The sequence below is a fragment of the Cavia porcellus genome, unplaced genomic scaffold (assembly GCF_034190915.1).
Source record: "Cavia porcellus strain 051 isolate PalLab524CR breed Dunkin Hartley unplaced genomic scaffold, mCavPor4.1 scaffold_14, whole genome shotgun sequence".
NCBI classification, from domain to species: Eukaryota; Metazoa; Chordata; class Mammalia; order Rodentia; family Caviidae; genus Cavia; species Cavia porcellus.
This window is the reverse complement of record NW_026947497.1, coordinates 36,871,723-36,890,257: the sequence shown is the minus strand read 5'-3', so window position 1 is coordinate 36,890,257 and position 18,535 is coordinate 36,871,723. Positions and strand designations below refer to the sequence as shown.

The following is an 18,535-nucleotide window of genomic DNA, read 5'->3' as shown; positions in this document are numbered from 1 at the left end:
CAATATCAGTGAATCAGTGAAACAAATCTACACCCAAAAAGCATTGGGATCTGATATTTCACAGTGGAAAATTAAGGACATCTGTTTTTGCTATAAATACTCTTTTCTGAAAATCTAAACATAAAATTATTGGTCTAATTCATCAATATCTTGGAATAAATTTCATTATTATGTTTTAATAAAATGAGTTGTGTGGTTTTTTTCTATAGTAAAAAGAATCATAGTTTTCACATTATCAGTTAAAACCACATTGAAAAGAGACATTTTAAAGGTTGAAAGCAAGTTTATTTCAAATAACCTTCATAGGGATATAGTAGCAGAGAAAAAAGTCTCTTCAGGACATAATAATGTATTTATAAGAGTTAACAGAATCACATAGCTTGGCAACTATATGCTGATACCTAAAATATATCTAAATTTTTATATACACAGCATTTTATTTATTTAACTTAGCCATACAGTTTTAATTAGCTTCACTATCGTAGGATTAGCTTCAATACAAAAGGTACACTCCACGATGAGCTGAGTAGCAGCCTTATGTATCAGAGATTTCCAACATAAACTATAATTCATAAAGGCCAATACAACTCTTTTCTTTGTGGCTGGGTAACCATTTATGTTTGAGGTGAAGATGTTAATATGGAAATTTTGTGAGCTAGGAAAGAGAATGAACGCTATCATTCTGATTTATGACCTTTCATATAAGGCCAAACGTAAAGGCAACTTCAATTGTTTTATATCTCAGGGCCAGCACACAGCAGACATATGAAATTTGGAGTGTTAGACATAAACTTTTATTACTAAATTATAAATAATTTCTTCTACTTATAATGTTCACCTTTCAAGTTCATCTTGATTAAAATACAAGGGCAGCTTCACACAGATTTCACTGAATTTTACGGCTGAAAGTGGTTCCTGGAGTTCATGATGAAGCATAAAGCACTGGCTGGAGTAGTTGGGAATTTTTGCTCACAGGGGTTCAGGTGCTGAGCCCATCTCTTCTGAAATTTAAGTCATACTAAAATCTGAAACCAAGTGCCGATGGTGTAGAATATAGCCCTGCTTTGAATAAAAACAAAAGAGATGTGTACTGCTTTTTCTGAGAAATCTGCCCATCAGTCAATAATAGAATGCAAAATGGTGCAGCCATACTGGAAAAACCATTCCAATACATCTTCTCGAAGACATTCAACAGCTATGAAAGGTCATTCTTTCTATTTTCTTTAACAAATAATTTTCACACCTCAGATGAATAGTAGATAACAATGGCCTGAGTACCCCAAACTAAAGCAGCATGATTTTATTGTCTGACGGCCTAGGAACCATTTGGATCCAGACAGCATTTAATTCTAGTTAAAGCATTGCTTAAGCAAAACCAGAAAACTTAACACCAATGTTAGATATTAAAATCTGCTTTGGAGAGTGTTGGCCAATCTGCTTCAATGTTTATATTTATCATATCATCCACATATTCACAGGATTGAGAATTTTTTAAAAAATTAAGCCAGACATGTTATTTTCTCTTATGAACATTTAATACTTAAGGACACAGCTATTCAAGAGCTATATGTGAGACAATGAAATGACAATTTGCCTTAGTATTTTTTATACCAGTATTTGTTTATTTTCAGAATAATTGCTTTAAGAGAAGGAGAAGACAAGTCATAGTCTAGGAGAAAATATTTGCAAAAGATATATTTGGTAAAAGACTATTCCCAAATTACACAAATTCAACAGTTTAAAAAAAAAAAAAAGAAAAAGAACAACCCAATTCAAAAATGGGCCAAAGATCTGAACACATACCTCATCAAAGAAGATATGCAGATTTAGAATAAACGTATAAAACAATATTTCACATTATATGTCATCAAGGAATTATTAAAGCAACAGCAGGATACCACTACATTCCTATTGGAAAGGCAAAAAACACTGGAAACATCAAACGGTGGTGAGGAAGTGGAGACACAGGAACTCACTCACTGTTGGTAGGAATGCAAAATGGTACAGACGTGTCAGAAGACTGCTCAACAGTTTCTTAGAAAGTTACACATTCTCTTACTGCATGATCCAAAAACCATACTCCTTAATGTTGGCCTGAAAGGGCTCAAAACTTAATTTCACACAAAAACCTGCATATAGATGTTTACAGTAGCTTTACTCACTGGGAAGCAACCAGGATGCCCTCAGTATGGGAAAGAGCAAAGAAATGGGTGAATATCCCTATGGAGTATTATTCAGTGATGCAGAGAAATGAATTATCAGGCATGAAGAGACATGGTGGATTCTTAAAACTCATATTATTAAGTGAAAGAAGCTAATCTGAAAAGGCTCTGCAGTGAGTTAATACAGTGTGTGTCCTACCAGTTATGTATGGTATGATTCCAACTATATGACCTACTGGAAGTAGAAAAATCATGGAGGCAATAAAAACATTAGCAGTTGCTAAGAGCTGGTGGAGGAAGAAGTGGAGCATAGAGAATTTTTAGGACAGTGAAACCATTCTGTGTGACACCATAATAGCGGACACTTGTCATTATGCATTTGCCAAAATCCACAGAATGCACCAAAAAAATAAAAAGGTGGATCTTAATGTAAACTATGGTCTTTGGTGATAATCATGAAGTGTCAGTGTAGGTTTGTCAATTGTAACAACTAAACTATGCAAGCTAAACCAAACCTTGCCAGATTATTTTTATAATTTATAGCCTTCTTAATAAAGTAAGGTTTATGTTTATGGTTTTTTAAGGCCAGTTCTTGAACTAGTACTCAGAAAAAGTCTCACACATGCTATCTTTGTAATATAATAAAAGATCTGGGGAAAAAAACCACATGTGAAATATGGAAATATACCTCTTGAATTAGTAAAAGTTAATTGCAAACTGTTGAAGGGTTCTGGGCATGATCACTTGTTTTGTTTTGTTAGGAAACCACATTTGCTATTAGCTGGTTGGCCAAAGTCATTTGTCTAGTTGGGCTCTCACAGAGCTGTGTTCCTTGAAAAAGGTGGCATCTGCTCTGCAGATCACCCAGGCCCTGAAAACTCATCACTGTCTGCTCACATTAGGTTTAGTAATTCTCTCATGGTCATGGTCTGGCAAAGTGAAAGCAGCTATGAGTTTTAAAAAAAATCATTTTTTGAGTTATTAAAACAATCAGTGAAGAATATGGTACCATTTCATATCTTTTATGAAGAAAGAGCTTAGTGACAGGTCTTTATATCCTATGGTTGTTCGCTGTAGCTACTTCTTTGATTTAAATGACACTTAAAGTTTTTATTTACCTAACATTTTATACTGTAAGAACTTCAAACGCAGCCTTCTTAATAAATCTATTAACTATTTGGTTTTTACCAAACTGAGATTTTATGGGACAGAAGAAAGTCTCTCTTTAACAAATACACCCATTTGCTGTCTGTCCATGTCAATCAGAGGTTCATTTCTCTTGCCTTTAGCTAAGAGCCACTTAGAAGGGGAATTCACTTTTTTGTCTTAGAAAAAAGTTCCTGATCTTAGATCTCATTACACAGGATTAAGGATCTTTTCGTTTGAAGACATTACAGTGTCACTGAGTTGATAGTGTTGATATCATAAATATAATTAAAGTGTAAATTTTAAGCTAATGAGGTTTCGTGTGCAGAGAATTATTTTCTTTTTCCTCTCGAGGAATATTGAGAATTCATACAAACTTCCACACCAAGTTCTCCTAGCAGCAATTAAATAATATCTGCGTATCATTTCCAGTTTGAACTAGCTTGTAACGAATCACAATTTATACCATTATAATTTGGAGTTACTTTGATGGTTTTAATTGTACCAACACTGCATTGGGGAAAAAAAAAATCTCTCGTTAATAGTGACTTAGTCTTTACACATTTAATTAATATCAAAAGTGGATTTAAAGATTTGAGGCTGTCTTGTTCTCTTTAAATTATTTGGGCACATTTCTGGATATGCACTGTCCATTATTTTAATAGTATATTTCAGTTCCCATCACTTCGTTATTCCTTACATTTCTGTAAAAAAAAAAAAAATCTTACCGAAAGGATCACTTGCAACTTTAAGTTTCGTTTTGTTTTTGTATTTTCCTCTCTATTAAGAGAATACCAGCGTTGTCGACCTTAACCCTACTGCACCAATTTTGACACGAAACAAATCAGGATCCCTGGATTTGCGCGCTCCGGCGCGGTCCAACCTTTTCGGTCTCCGCGGGCTACCGTAGCAGAGGAAAGCACTGATTGGCTAAGGCAAAAAAGGAGCCCTGGCTTGGGCGGTTTCGGCTTTCGCTGCGAGCGTCCGCGGAGGCCGGCTTCGGGGGCCGCCTGGAGTAGGGTTCTGGGTCCAGGCCGCTAGGTGAGCCGACGGCCGCGCGGACCAAGGGCGGTGTTGCGCATAGCGTCGGGTCTGCTGCCCCAGTATTCTGTCGCGCCGAGCGGCAGCTGCAGCGGCCCGGCCCGGCCCGGGAAAAGGCCCAGCGTGCGCGGCCTGGAGCCCGGGCCTTGGCGGCCGGTTTCCGCGAAACACCACGCCGCGCCGCGCGCTTGGCGCCGCGAGTGCCCGGCTCGGCGCTGGTGAAAAACGCCTTGACTGCGCCGCGAGAAGCGGCCGGGTCCTGGACTCCTCGGGGTTGGCTGGTTGGTCCGCGCCTGGGGGTGGACGTTCCTAGGGAACCCCGTCGCTAGCCCCGGGCTTTGGCGGGAAAGCAGCCCCAAACCTAGACGCAGGCTTCGTCTGCTTCCTGGGCGTCTGCTCCTTAGGGGCGGTTGAGCCCAACTTTAGGAATTAACATCCAGGCTAGCCTTTCCTAGCGAGTTTTTGGATCGGGGAGTCTCAAGGCTATATGGTTCAGTCACCAAGGTTTTCTGTGTGTGTGTGTGTCCCCGGATTTCACTAGTTCTGTGTGCATTGTCTAACATTAAGATGTTGCAGATCAGGTTGATAGGGATTTAATGTATCTTCTCACCCGAGCCCTATGATTAATTTATGATTGCTGAAGGAAAATTGAAAATACTGAAGATTTGTGAAGAAACTTTCAGAAGCACGCACTAGCTTCTACTTTGCAAAAGACTGTACCATTTTATTTAGTTTCCCATGCCCCTTTAACAGCTCTTCCTAAATGTCATTTCTAGTTTTTGTTTCTACTTTTGGTTGACTGCCTTCATCCTTGTGTAGGTTCCATTAATTATTTAATCACTTCTCCACCTGGAAGACATTTAAAATTGTTTTGAATTTTTGCCCCGTTTTAGCATCCCAGGTAATACTTTGATGAATCTAACTATATTTTAGATTATTTCGTTGAATTAGGTTCTTAATCATTGGATTAGAGGTTCTTCTATTAAGGCCTGATGGTATGTTGACACATTACTAGATGGTTTTTACAAAATGTTTTAGTGGTTTGTATCGTTCATATATGATTGTACCTGTTTCATCAGACACTTGTAGCTAGCGCCAAATACATTTCTAACATGTAAAACTAGTAAAGCAGGGCCTCTCTTGGAATTATCATCATCATTACTGTTATTGATAGTGCTGTATGGCAATTCTCTTTGCTTGCTTCCTTGCATTTTGTACATAATTTTCAGAGGGGTGTGAGTGTGCATTCTTTGAGATTGCATAGGCTACTGAATGTTAGAGTAGAAGGAGACGTCAGTGGTCATCTAGCATAACTCCCTTATTTTGCAGATGAGAAACCTGGGGCCGTGAGAGGTGAAAGGATGAGTTACTCAAGTCACCCAACTAATTAAGTAACAGAGCTGGAATTAGAACTCAGGTTTCCTGCCTCCCAAGTGAGTACCTTGTCTGCTGCATAGGTGTTCTCTCCCTGAACTGTGACATGTCAGGTACCAGAGTTACGGAAAGATACTTATATCACCTTTTAGAATTGTACTGAGTAATAGACTTTAGTCATCTGAGGGATCTGTAACAGGGAAAAATGAGAAACTGACATTTTTCATGTTAGGACTAGAAATCCCTTCATTAGAATAGCAACCCCATCAAGATTTTGACAGTAATTTTCAGAATCTATGTTAGAATAAAATATTCCTAATAAGTTATGTAGTGGTCACTCAGTATCTGAGTAGAGTTGGTGTCAGAACCACCTGAAGGTAGTGAAATCTATGGATTCTCAAGTTCCTTAATAAATGGCATATCTGTATGTATGTGCATCCTCTCATAATTTAAATCATTTCTAATAGTGTGTTGTTTAAAGAATAATGACCAAAAAGGCTATATGTATTCAATACAGATACAACTGTGATAGATCTGCTGGAATTTTTGTTTTGTTTTAGTATTTTTGATCTCCTTTTGACTGAATCCATAAAAAGTCCATCTGTTTGGAGAGCTTACCTAATTTATATCCCATGGTCTGGTCAGAACACAGCTATTAGTTCTCATTTATTACACCTTGAAGATTTCTTTAAACAAACTCTGTGTTGTTTTAGGACCAGAGAAGAAGTTTTTTTTTTCCTTCCATTTTTTAGAATTTAGAACATTTCTCAACTTCAGTTGACATTTTGGGTCAGATAATCCTTTGTTGTGGACAGTTGCATTGTAGAATGATTAACAACATCCCTGGCCTCTGTCCACTAGATAGCAGTATCACCACTCTCCTCAATCATGACAGTCCAGAAAGTCTCCGGACATTTCCACCTGTTCCTGAGTGTGGCGCATATAAATGAGCTCTGTTAGAGATTAGGGGTTTATTGAGATGCTCAGAGGATTTGGTAAAATGTGAACTGCGGTGCTTCTTGCCTGTGTGGACTGTCAGAATCCGCTCTGTGGATTTGGGTGCCTCGTTTTTGATTGAACAATCCAGAACTGTGTCTGTTTTCCCTTCTTGTGTTACTTGGTGGTTAGTAATAGAGATAATACAAAGCTGGTAGCTGTTGGAAGTAGGAGCTTATCCTAAACTAGTTTATCCTAAACTAGTGCCCGTGCCCACAGTTGGGGTAGGCAGGAGCAGGGAGGGGAAGAGTCAGAGGTTTTTCTTGGCCCTGGCCTTGAATGATTTTCTACAGATTTGGACAGCTGGCTGATGTATGGGTGATAGCAGATGAGCACACATTTCCTGTCCCGAGGAGGTTTATGGCCTGGACATGGAGGCTGGTTGGCACACAGGAAAATGCCAGAGCAGAGAAGGGCCGTGACTGGGAATGGGGAGAGGCGCGGTGAAGGAACTTCCGTGGCCTTTGGGAAGAGGGAAGGAAATGGGCTTCCTGCTTGGGGAGGAAAAATTGGTGTGAGGCATTTAAAAGCATGCTCCTGTCTCTGCATGGAACTGTTTGGAAAGCCTTTCTCACTGTGTGAGGCCCCTTTCAGACACTCATAGACTAGTGTGGCGCTGTATTTACTTGAGTTATAATATTATGTCTTATATTTTGCTTTCCAAATTTTATTTCACCCTCAACTGTGAATACTCTAGGATGGATAAACGTTTACAAGTAAACATTGCTTAGAAATAAGGCACAGCTCAAAATCACATCAGAACCATTTCTTTCTGCTTGGCCATTAAATTTTGTAGGCTAATGTACAGTACTTTGTCACCAGGTGTTTTTCCCACAGTGCTGTGACTCTCCAACAAGAACTCTTGCTGTCCTCATGGCTATGCTGCAGACATAATGGGAATGTTGACAAATACAACAAGGATCGTTCTATGCAGCGGGCTTGGCTTTGAGCCTTAGTTCTACTTTCCGCCTCGCAGAGTGTCTCTCTGAATTGCTTATGAATCCAGCTTGGCCTGGCATATTGGTGAATGAACCTCCCCTTCCACTCCTTTTAAAAAAGTTATCTGCAGGGTTGCTAGTGTACAGATGTTCTCATACTAGACATCTCAGTGGCATCTGAAAATATACTACCTTTGCCTTAATAGCCATTTATGAAAAGAGGTCATTTAAAAATAAGGCTGCATAGGAGGCAGGGGAAGGCCAGGAGCCCTAGAGGGTGTCTGAGGCCTTAATTTTGAAGGGAAGAGTTTTACCAAGGTGACCCTGCGGAAGGGAGGTCTTTTTCCTCTTACATGTTTATGGTTCAACAGTCTTCTCTCTTGCTTCAAAAATTGTCAGAACTGCTCCTTCTGCTTTATCCAATTTAAAAGATGAAAACTTAAAATTACTTGAGCCAAGTGATGGGAAAAATTGTGGTGTCAAGACCAATTTACTTGTACAAAATGGATTTATAGGCAAGTCATTAAGTAACAGAGTACCAAGGAAGCCTAATGAAGACTAATGTAAAAGATACAGCTCTCCTGAAATGATGGATAAAATGCATTTGAGGCAACCATAGCCTTTCCAAATAAAAGTTTAAATTTTTTTTCAAAGATTTAGCAGAATGTAGATATTCTGCAGGACAAATGGGAAACTTGTGACCAGCCTTTTGTCTCATGTGGCTTAGTCTTTTGAAGAGAAAGATATGTCTTAAAAAGAAAAGAATATAAAAAGTGTAGATGGTGACAGGTTGTATCAAATGCAGCCAAATGTCAAACTAGATGCCAGAACTGAGGTGGCCTGTCTCCCTTCTGCTGGCTGAACCAGAAAGTGACCAAGCAAGTCCCTGCTTAAAACCCTCCCATCTCCAAAAGATGATGTTTCCCAAACTTGCCCATTCATAAGAGTCTTCTACAGCTGTGCAAACAGATTCCTGGGTCCTACTCCAGAACTGCTAAATAGAATCTCCAAGTGAGTCCGGTGGCTCCCAGTTTGGGAAAATGACCAGAGTCTCAAGCCCATGCCCCAGTAAGTGGGTGTGAAATGCTTCCTTCTGTACCTTTCTTCTTACCTACACAGATTTTACTTTCAAACCCAAACTCTGTCCAGTGTCTTTGGTAAGACTTCTGCCTTTTCCTGGTAGACTCCTTTTCCTTCAGATGCTTAGGTGTCAACATTTGCAGCCTTTGATCTTCCATGGCTGGGCTACAAGGTTTTCTCTGAACTGTTCTCTATGTACCTCGTAATTCTATCCTGTTACATGCAGCCATCCTAAAATTCTCTGTTTTGTGTGGCATGTTTTCCCTCCAAAGTGTCAACTCATAGAGGCCCAAAGCCATGCCTTACATCTATTGGACACTTAGTAGGTGCACCTTGGAGATCTGAAGTGTTGATTGCCTTCAGGAAGAGGTTAATGTTAATTGGAATAAAGAGGCTTAATAAAGGTGTTATCTTTGGCAGGCTTAGAAGAACATGTCTGCTTTTTTAAAAGGTGTGGAATTTAATAACATCTTTAAAGTAACAGTGTACAACAACTGATAGGCCAGTTTTGTGGAATTTTCTTCCCCATCACTAACTTTTAACTTGTTATTTTCAGATTTTTTTAGGAGTCTGCAAATTACTGATAACTAAAGTAGTTAATTCTTGCAGTTATTCCTGTGAACCAGGTTTTCACATCACAATGCGTTTTAGTAGTTTTCTTAATCCTAAGTAGACAGCTAGTCGTATCTCAATTTTGTACTATAGAAATTGGCATAATGGGATTTGGCATCTGTGACAGAAATGAGCCTAAGATTCATGCGATCAGTCTTTATCAGGCCTTCAGTAGTCTTTCTGAAAGTGTTCATCCACAAAACAGCACATGTGCAAGAGATAAATAAGATAGTTTGTGTTGAATAGGAAAATTTGTTTTTCACTAAACTCATTAAAGATACTGTATCTTTTAAAGTGTTTACTTTGTACATTTCTCTTTTGCACTCAGAAAAGCATAAATAAAATTGCTGTTTGGTCTGAGTCTTGCATGGATAGTAGTTGTAATTTTAGTTATTGAGACTATGGAGCTAAAAAAAAGTATGCCAGCAATTCAGTGGAAAAGCCAAATTAAAATTTACTGAGTAAAATAAGCAGTTGATCATATTTTTAAAATCCTTCAAACTGGGGTGGGGGGTGGGCTGTCCAAGTGACAGTTTCTCAAATTAGTATTTTTTTTAAACTCATAGATAGGGAGTTCCTTGTTAAAAAAAGAAAGTTACTTAATTACTTATGCCCCCTAAGATTTTAAATAATTCTTCTAGACTCTCAGTTCCTAAGGTCAAACAAAGCTTTTGTGTATGAGGTTTTTGAGTTTTGCTGCATAGTGTGTACATGCACATATTTGTTGAAAAGTAGAAAAAGTAGGGTAGGTATTTCAGCTTCCTCAAACTACTACTGACCTGCACAAGTTGGCTTTGATTGAGAACATCTTCAAACCTAAACCTCAGTTCAGATCAGTGGGTAGAAATACTTAAAGTGACATAAGCAGTGATACTTACGGAAGAATGTTTAATGAGTTTTTTGATTGAAAATAAACACACCAATTTGAGTTCTTGGAGAGAGTCCTTAAAATAATGTGTCTGTACTATTTTTTAGTTTGATATGTGGCTACTAAATGTTATAGGTATTGAGTCTGAAAAATCTGATCTCTATTTACTCTCAATTTTTGCTAAAGTAATTAGTTTTTAATTTGTTTACCAAAACATTTTAGAGATAATAGCTCTTGTATAATAAAATATTTTTAAGGAGTAGAACCAACTTGTGATCAACTTGGGTGTGTGATGCTATTTCTCTGTGTCAGGCTCCTTTATTCTTGAATTTTAAGACTTTATCATTTAGAGTACCTATCTTAACCTAAGTCTTTGGTACAGTAGCAGCTTTGAGAAGGCTATTTGAAGGCTGTGTCCACTTAGTAGCTGTGCAACTTTCGGCAGGATATTTAACTTTCTGTGTCTGTTTTATTCATTTGTAAAATGATGGTAAGGGGATAATGAGGTACAAATGGATTAGAAATGTATAATCATTGTTCATAAGTTTGTCTACATTTTGTAATGTACAGAACTAATGTGAACTCAACTGTTCCACCACTTTTTGGTTTCATTATATTTGAGGGCAAATTGTGTTTTGTTTCTGTGCCTTTATTTTCATCAGCAAAATGGGAATGGATATTCAGCCCTCCTAGGGTCTCTGTAAGATCAAATGTGACAGTATTGACGGAGACCTTCCTAGGGTCCTCACATACAGTGAGTGCTCGTTAGCCAGTGGAGATGGCAGTGGTTGCAGTGGATGGGCTGACCGTGTGTGAACCTTAGTGACAAGTGAGGAGCGCTGCTGCTCTGTGAGTGCAGGGCTCTCCCATGAGGCTGTGCCTTGGGGATTGTGGGGCCGGAATGAGATCGTACTGGTGAAGTGCTTAGCTTAGTACCTGCCTCACGGGAAACACAATGATGTGGCAGCTGTCAGGGAGTAGTAGTGGACTAATAATAATAGCCCTTTGATAGTTTCCTGTAAATAAAGTAAGGGCTTCAGAGTTTTTGTTGAATAATTAACTTGTGTCTACATTTATTGCCCTCTTTCATATTTCTGATCAGGATTGTTAAAATGAGTCTGCGGAAGCAAACTCCTAGTGACTTCTTAAAGCAAATCATCGGAAGGCCAGTTGTGGTCAAATTAAATTCTGGAGTGGATTATCGAGGTAATATTTTCAAGTTTTATCCTCAGTGGTGTAACTAAATAAATAAATATAACTTAGTGATTTTCTTTAACCTTGTGAATGTACCCAATAAACCAAAAGGTATTGATCATTGTTTTCATATCCATTTTTTTTCTATCTTTAAGGTAATTCCTTCTAGAGGAAAAAAAATGCTGACAGCAGTTTGTCCTTCTGACTTCCAGTATTATTTGTGTGAATTCTGTCTCCTGTGTGTGTTTGAGATTTTATGTACCCAAATGCCCCGGGAATAGCCAGAGATCCTGGTCATCTCAGTATAAGGAACTGAATGTTGACGAACACCTTGGCCAGCAGCATTTGTTTTTACAGCCGCACTGAGATTAGCAGGCAGCTATTTAAACAGTATCAGTTGACTGTATGAACTCAACAACTCATGTAATGTGGGTATCTAAAGATGCCTTTCTGTTCTTGTAGAAAATACTGTTTAAGAGCCTCTGACATTAAATTTGAGGAAGGAGTGGCATCATATTCCATTTTTTAAGAGTTACTAAATCCTTACTCTTCCAAAATTAAGATTCTTAAATTACTGGGAATATCTCACAGGTATAGAGTTTTGTGACTTTGTGACCTTTTTTTGGTCTCTTTTCAGAATAATTAATTATATAGTCTCCTGATCTTTTTTCCTCTTTCCACACATGCAGACTTAATTTTACTGAGAGCTTACAGTGTATCCAGGGTGTGTTACACACTGCAAATTTATTTTCATTTTATCTTCACATGAATGCTGTGAGGTCTGTTGATGCCTAGTAAGAGAAGAGCTAGTATTCAGCCTCATTCTTGTCTCACACCGTATGAGAAATCACCATGCTTTACTGCTTTAGTTTTCTGACATTAATAACATCACCCATTTAATTTGGCTTTTATGTTAGAACAAATGAGTTTGTACTGAATACTGAGGTAAAGTCTTGTGTATTGCTTCTTACCTGTGAACTTAGATGAGCTCTAGGGAAGTCCAGATTTTAGTGTATTTGACAATGGTGGCATTGTGTTTACGATCTTCTCAGTACCTAGCTTATGAAGAGATCAGCTATCTTAACCTTTTTTTGGTCTGAATTCTTTAGATAAAAATATTTCTTTTTATAAAAGTAATACATGTTTTAGTTTTTATTTTTAGAAATTCAAGAGCAAATAATGGAGAAATATAGAAAAAAAACCCCAAAATCTCTCCATTCTACCATCTAGAGATAATCTTCCTTATCACTTAAGACTTCTCTGTATACACTTAATTTTACTTAAATGGAATCAGCTATACTTGCAATCTGGTTTCATATTTTATTACACTCAATACATTTAGTTCTGTGGCAATATAGGTATCAGTGGCTATACAGTAATCTCTAATATGGCTGTGTTACAGTTTTGTTTTTAATCCATCTCCTTTTAATGTGTACTTAGATGTTTATCTTTTTTTTATTGTTGTTATTAAAAACAACCCTGGTTTTTTACCATAGATCTTGAGCACTTGCCCAAGGATGTCTTTAGAATGAAACCCCAGGGCCCGGATTCCTGTGTGACAAGTGGCCTCTGTCTGGTTTTGGATTTATTGACTTATTGTCTGTTCTTAACCAGCGCTTACTTGGCTTGTGCTTACTGTTCCCAATCTAATTGGCAGAAAGTGATAGCGCTTTATTTGTATTTTCTTTGTTCACCAGTGAGGCTGAACACACTCTCACATGCATAGTAACCATATTTTTTTTCTTTCATGTGTTCATAGTTTCTATACTGTTTGACCAAAATGGTTTACATTATCTACAGAGCCTTACTAAATAAAAGAATAGTGTGTTTAGCTTGTGGTTAAATAATCTTTTTAAGAAACAAATGTCTCCATAGCAGTTTCTCTGTAACTTTGAAAAAAAGTGTCTAGTGTTCTGGTTTTTTAGAGTAGTTTTTATCTAGAAAGGAAGAATTATAACTAACCTTGGGCAGGTAGAGTTTTTTTTAAGCCTTTGATATAAGAATAAATATTTGCAAATAAATAAAAAGAATAAATATTTTCACTAAAATGAATGTATTTTTAAATACTTCTCCTAATTATTCTATTTTCATGGGTATTTGTGTATCGTGTTTAAAGTTTCTTGATTATATAAATAAGATTGTGGTTTCAGTATAAAATACCACGGCAGGAAGGAAACGGTAAAGTTACATCTGAAGCTTTTTTTATTCTTGTAGTTCACGGTCCATTCTGGTTCTTTGGGAGTTTACTGCTTCTCACAGCATTTCGTTAGGTTAATGTCTTGTGCTCTCCATACACAAACACAATTTTGAAAAGAAACTTTTTTTTTGTAGAGGATAATGGGGGCAGAGGCAGAGAGTGAGAAGCATATTAATGAAGTTAAGACTTTAAATGAAACTATGGACTCAGTAATTGAATTGAATCTATTATATTTTTTACTTCTTTTGTTTCCCCCAGAAAATAACACTTAACTGAGAGTTAGAGGCTTACAGATTTTTCTCTTTTGGAAAGAAAAAAATCATCTGGTCAAATTTTGAAAAATTTCTACCATCTTAACACAATTAATTTTGATTCACTCAAAAATGTTTCCTTGAGAGCTCCCCAGATTGTTTTTGCTGTTTTCTCCATTAGTTTTGATTTGAAGATACTCTGCTGTAACAAAACAGAACGGGGTGTGTTACAATGCAATATGTTGCCCTGTGTTCTCAAGCTGCTCGTCACTGTGAGTCACAGCTTTGAGATGTTCTTTCAGGAGCACCTGCTGTCTCCTCTTCTATTATTTTAACAGATTGTGGAGACTTCCTCTTAACCCTGCAGTCCATTCATCTGCTGCAGGAGATGTTGTGAAAGAGTGGAATAAATCTGCCAGGCCGGTGTTTCACTTGGTGGCTACAGTAAGAAATGCTGCTGGAAGCGAGGATCGTTTTTCGTACATAATTGCCCGCTCCTGCTTTAACGTCCAGAGGGTTACATTTCATGTGGAATATTCTCGTTCTGTTACTCTTGTGAAGGTGTTGAAAGTTTCTGTGGTGCTCCTACATACCAAGAGGGGGAAGTGACAGTTGGTTGCCTGTCCTGTTGTAGTGGATGCGTGCCTGCTTCATATTATGCATTTTCTAGCCTGCCTTCAGATTGGCACAGAGTAAAGACTCATTTTGTGTTTAAGTCTATTGGGTTTTGTTTCCAGTGTGAATTTTTATGTTACGCATAAATAAAGAGATTGTCAGTTCTGAGATACACCCTGTAATTTTCAACTCCTATTTACTTTGTGTATCATTTTGACTACGTTTGTCTCCAGGGGTCCTGGCTTGCCTGGATGGCTATATGAATATAGCCCTGGAGCAGACAGAAGAGTATGTAAACGGACAACTCAAGAATAAGTATGGGGATGCGTTTATCCGAGGAAACAATGGTAATATTTCTTCACTATATAATTGTACAGTATTCAGAGTAAGCCTTTTGTTTGTTTTTGTAGTCAGAAACACTTGGAGAGGTTTCTAGATAACTTAAAAGTTCAGTTTTAGTTTAGTTTTGTTTTATAAGTGCTTATATCTCACAACTTCAATGTAATCATTCTTTTTTAGATGGAAGATACAATTTTCCATGGAACTAGAAATTCTCTTTCTTTCCTTTTACTGATGAAGAATTGAGAAACTTTGGTGTGCTGACCTAGAACTCTGTTCATTTAAATGTCATTTATTTAAATGTCATCTATTTAAATGTTGTTGATTTAAATGTTGTTTATCTCCTCAACACATATTCTCTCCCCTCAGGGTTTAGAAATTCAGGAGTAAGAATGGACATTACCTTCCTGCTGTCTTTAATGGACATAATTTGGCCCTTATTTTGTTTGTCCTTGTTTCTGTTAAATATTCAGATACTTTTAGTTGAGCTTGTGTATTTTAGTTTGGCAAAAATGGCAAAATAGATATAGTTTTGAAGTTATGCAGCCTTTTAACAGTTGACACATTACTGTTATGCTTATTTCTAAATCACCTCATTGAAAACAAATTATCAATAAAATCATTTTTAAATTTTTGGCAGTAAAGAGTGGATATCAAAATTATAGGAATTATCTATTGATTCCATTCCCTCACCCCCAGAGCTCTGGAATTCTTGAATTCAGATATTTTATTGATTTCTTTAATTCTGAGTAAGAGAATCTTCAGTCCATTAACATTAACTCTTTGGTATCAACTAAATATTTGTACTATATTTATATCATGCTTTTATTTACATCTTTTGCTTGTATTTAAATCCTTCCCAACAGATAAAATATCTTCCTCTATTTTTCTATTGTTATTTTTATTTTTAATTTTAATTTTAATTTTTTCCATTGTTCTTATTTGACTTCCTCTTTTTTTTCTTTTTCTTTTTTGTCTTTTTCCTTTTTATCGGTACTGGGGATTGAACTCACGACTGCCTGCTTGCAAGGCAGGGCTTATGCCGCTGAGCTAAATCCCCAGCCCCTTGACTTCCTCTTTTTAATAAGAAATGCTACCATCTTGCCTTATCGCAAGATGGTGCTAGCGCCTGTCCATGATAGGTGACGGGTCTCCCTTTCACATGCACAGTATACTAGGACTTGGAAGTCTCCCTGAGGTGTTTTTCCTGCTATTGTGATGATTTTTCCACATAGTAACCCATAGACTCCCAATTCACCTATTCGGTACTTAAAGGAGATCCTACCTCTGTGCAGGGTTTTTTTGACCAAGGCATCTCTTAATGTTCACTTTGAACAGATGTGAGAATCTGAGCTTGCCTGGGGCTGGGAGAGGAGTTTCATTCCTGGTGAAAGCTTAACGAGTGATCTGATCATCTAATTTCATCTTACTCTCGTGTACTTGTCCTACTGAGTTCAATTTGATGGTTATGTAAAGCTTTGGGTGACAACAAAATGTGAGACTCCAAACAGAGAACTCAAAATAAGAACTTTGGTATCTCTTGAAAAATATTCCTCAATTATTGTTTATCTTATTAAAATTTTAAAGGTAAGCAGCAAATTCAGAGTTTATATTGGGGAGAGAGAGAGAAACGTACTATTGATTCTTAACAATGTATCTTAAGTATAAAAGAATTCTTAGATTCCAGGGACTTACGCTTTTATTTTGTTTCATATCCATTCCTGGATATAATTTATGAAGGCAATGGGATGTATATGTAAGTTTAGACACAGTACTATGACGTCAAACTCAGGTCTAGATTCGTTAGGCTAGTCTCGTAGTGGTCCCAGAGTTAATTGCGTAGTATAAGAATTCCTTGTAAATTTGTGGAGCTGCCAGGTCAAAATCCATTTGCTTTTAAAACTTGCTACTATTATCTCTGATTCTTAAGAGCAGTTGTTAAAATTGTGTGTTTTTTGTCTTTTCAGTATTGTACATAAGTACACAGAAGAGAAGGATGTGAAGACACAAGGAAGCAGTTCTTTTCACACTTGGAGTATATTTTTATGAAATATTTTCTATTTTTTGGTTCATTTGTGATGTAATATAAGTTTGTGATATCTTGCCTTCACAGTAGTTGCCTTCTCAGTAGTTCACTGACATGTAAGTAAAGTGAATGTGTAAAATTATGGATTGAATTATAAAAAGTTTTTTACATTTAAGTTTCAGTCATTTTCTTTTACTTCTGTGTCAGTATACAAAATTCTAAAAGAATAAAAAAAAAAAAACAAAAAACCAAAATCCATTTCTTCCTGCAAGATTGTTTAACTTGAGGTTCAAGCAGTGTCATTTCATTTGATTTGCTTTCCTTCTTCAGCTGACTAAAAGGGTGCGTTCGTGGACCTACTACTGAAGCATTCTAGAGGTGCCCCTTTACCCCGTCCCCGTTCCCCATCTAGGACCCACGCAGAAAGCTGGGGAAAAGTTCTGTGAAGACATCCAGTTTCAGTCTGAGGCTATAACTCGGGGCCCCCAGGTGGAAAGATCAGCGGCTGATTCAGCCACCTAGATAGAAAATAGAATTGGGAACCCAGCAGTGGCAGTGGGAGTCTCTGTTGGCAAAATTTTGAAGATTAACCAATGTGCCTGTTAGGTGAAAATTTTCCTGTGAGCCGTCACCTGACAACTCCTGGGACATTAGACTTTGCAAGTCTCTTTGCTACCCTTCAGGAGAGCTGGCATCAGCATTAATCCCTGTGTGCACAGGAGGAGCCATTCCTGTGGGTCTCTGGCCGTCGTTTCTATTAAAGCAGAGCTCAAGTTTATACCCTCATCAGATTTCTCAGCTGTGCTTGGGAAAGTGTTTCTCCTAACTCTTGCCTCGCAGGTGACTTTGGAGAAGCTTTCTGTAAAATCAGAGCTGTGTTCAAATGTGACTTTGTCCAGCCCATGTTGTTGCTAGGCACAAGGCAGCTCCTCCACATGACGTGACTCCTGCAGAGAGCGTTTGCACAGTTTAGTCATGAGCTTTTCACCACCCTGCTTTATGCTGTGCGGTTTTAAGCCATCTCTAGGAGCAGGAAATGGACCTGAAGGGACACCAGACAGTGGCATGAGTGCTGTGCTGGCGAGCTCTACCCTGCCCGGTCTAACAGAATCCCTGTTTGAGGAGCTGGGGGTGTGATTTAAAGTAATTGCCCCATTGAAGGATCTGGGAGCAGGAGGGGCTGGAGGAGTGCTGCTGGTTCTGGAGAGGTGTGTGTGGCATTTGTCTTGTTTTATTCTAAAGATCAGACAGTAATTGGGAAAAATTATTTTTTTAATAACGGGTGAGGTGAAGGGAAACATTTCACAAGGCTTCACTGTGTGCACATTACAAATAAAACAGTGCTATGCTTCAGTAATTTATCACTTCTTGACAAGGGCTTGAGAAGGGTCTAGTGTGTAAGTGCAAATCACCAATTTGCTCTTTTATGAATGACTTCTTCAGAGGAGAAATGGATGTCCCTCCAGGTGGAGTGCACGCTCATCTGTTTAGTGGAGTGTGAGGCTGCCCGCTGCAGCATCCCTTCATTCACCCACGCGGCGGCCATCGTCTCTCCTGCGCTAGCACCTGTTTCTGCTAATTTCTCCCCTGACCTGCCTGACAGCACATAAGTCTTTATTTTCCCCTTGCCATCTCTCCAGTTTAATAGCTCCACAGTTGAGTAGTGTTTTCTTCCATGGAACTACTTTTGATCAAG

General features: G+C 38.0%; 1 protein-coding gene across 2 annotated transcripts; it reads left to right on the top strand.

The window, feature by feature from the left end:
- Window positions 1-4,207: 4,207 nt before the first annotated feature.
- Lsm6 (LSM6 homolog, U6 small nuclear RNA and mRNA degradation associated) lies at window positions 4,208-17,014 on the top strand. 2 transcript variants are annotated; one of them, XM_005006784.4, is made up of 5 exons: window positions 4,214-4,349; window positions 5,679-5,782; window positions 11,320-11,423; window positions 14,708-14,821; window positions 16,781-17,014. In XM_005006784.4, exons 3-5 carry the CDS (start codon window positions 11,330-11,332, stop codon window positions 16,813-16,815), a joined length of 243 nt encoding a protein of 80 aa, XP_005006841.1. In that variant the 5' UTR covers window positions 4,214-4,349; window positions 5,679-5,782; window positions 11,320-11,329; the 3' UTR covers window positions 16,816-17,014. The 2 variants fall into 2 exon arrangements, with proteins under 2 accessions (XP_003476889.1, XP_005006841.1); XM_003476841.5 differs by lacking the exon at window positions 5,679-5,782 and having other exon boundaries at window positions 4,208-4,349.
- The last annotated feature ends 1,521 nt before the right edge of the window (window positions 17,015-18,535 follow it).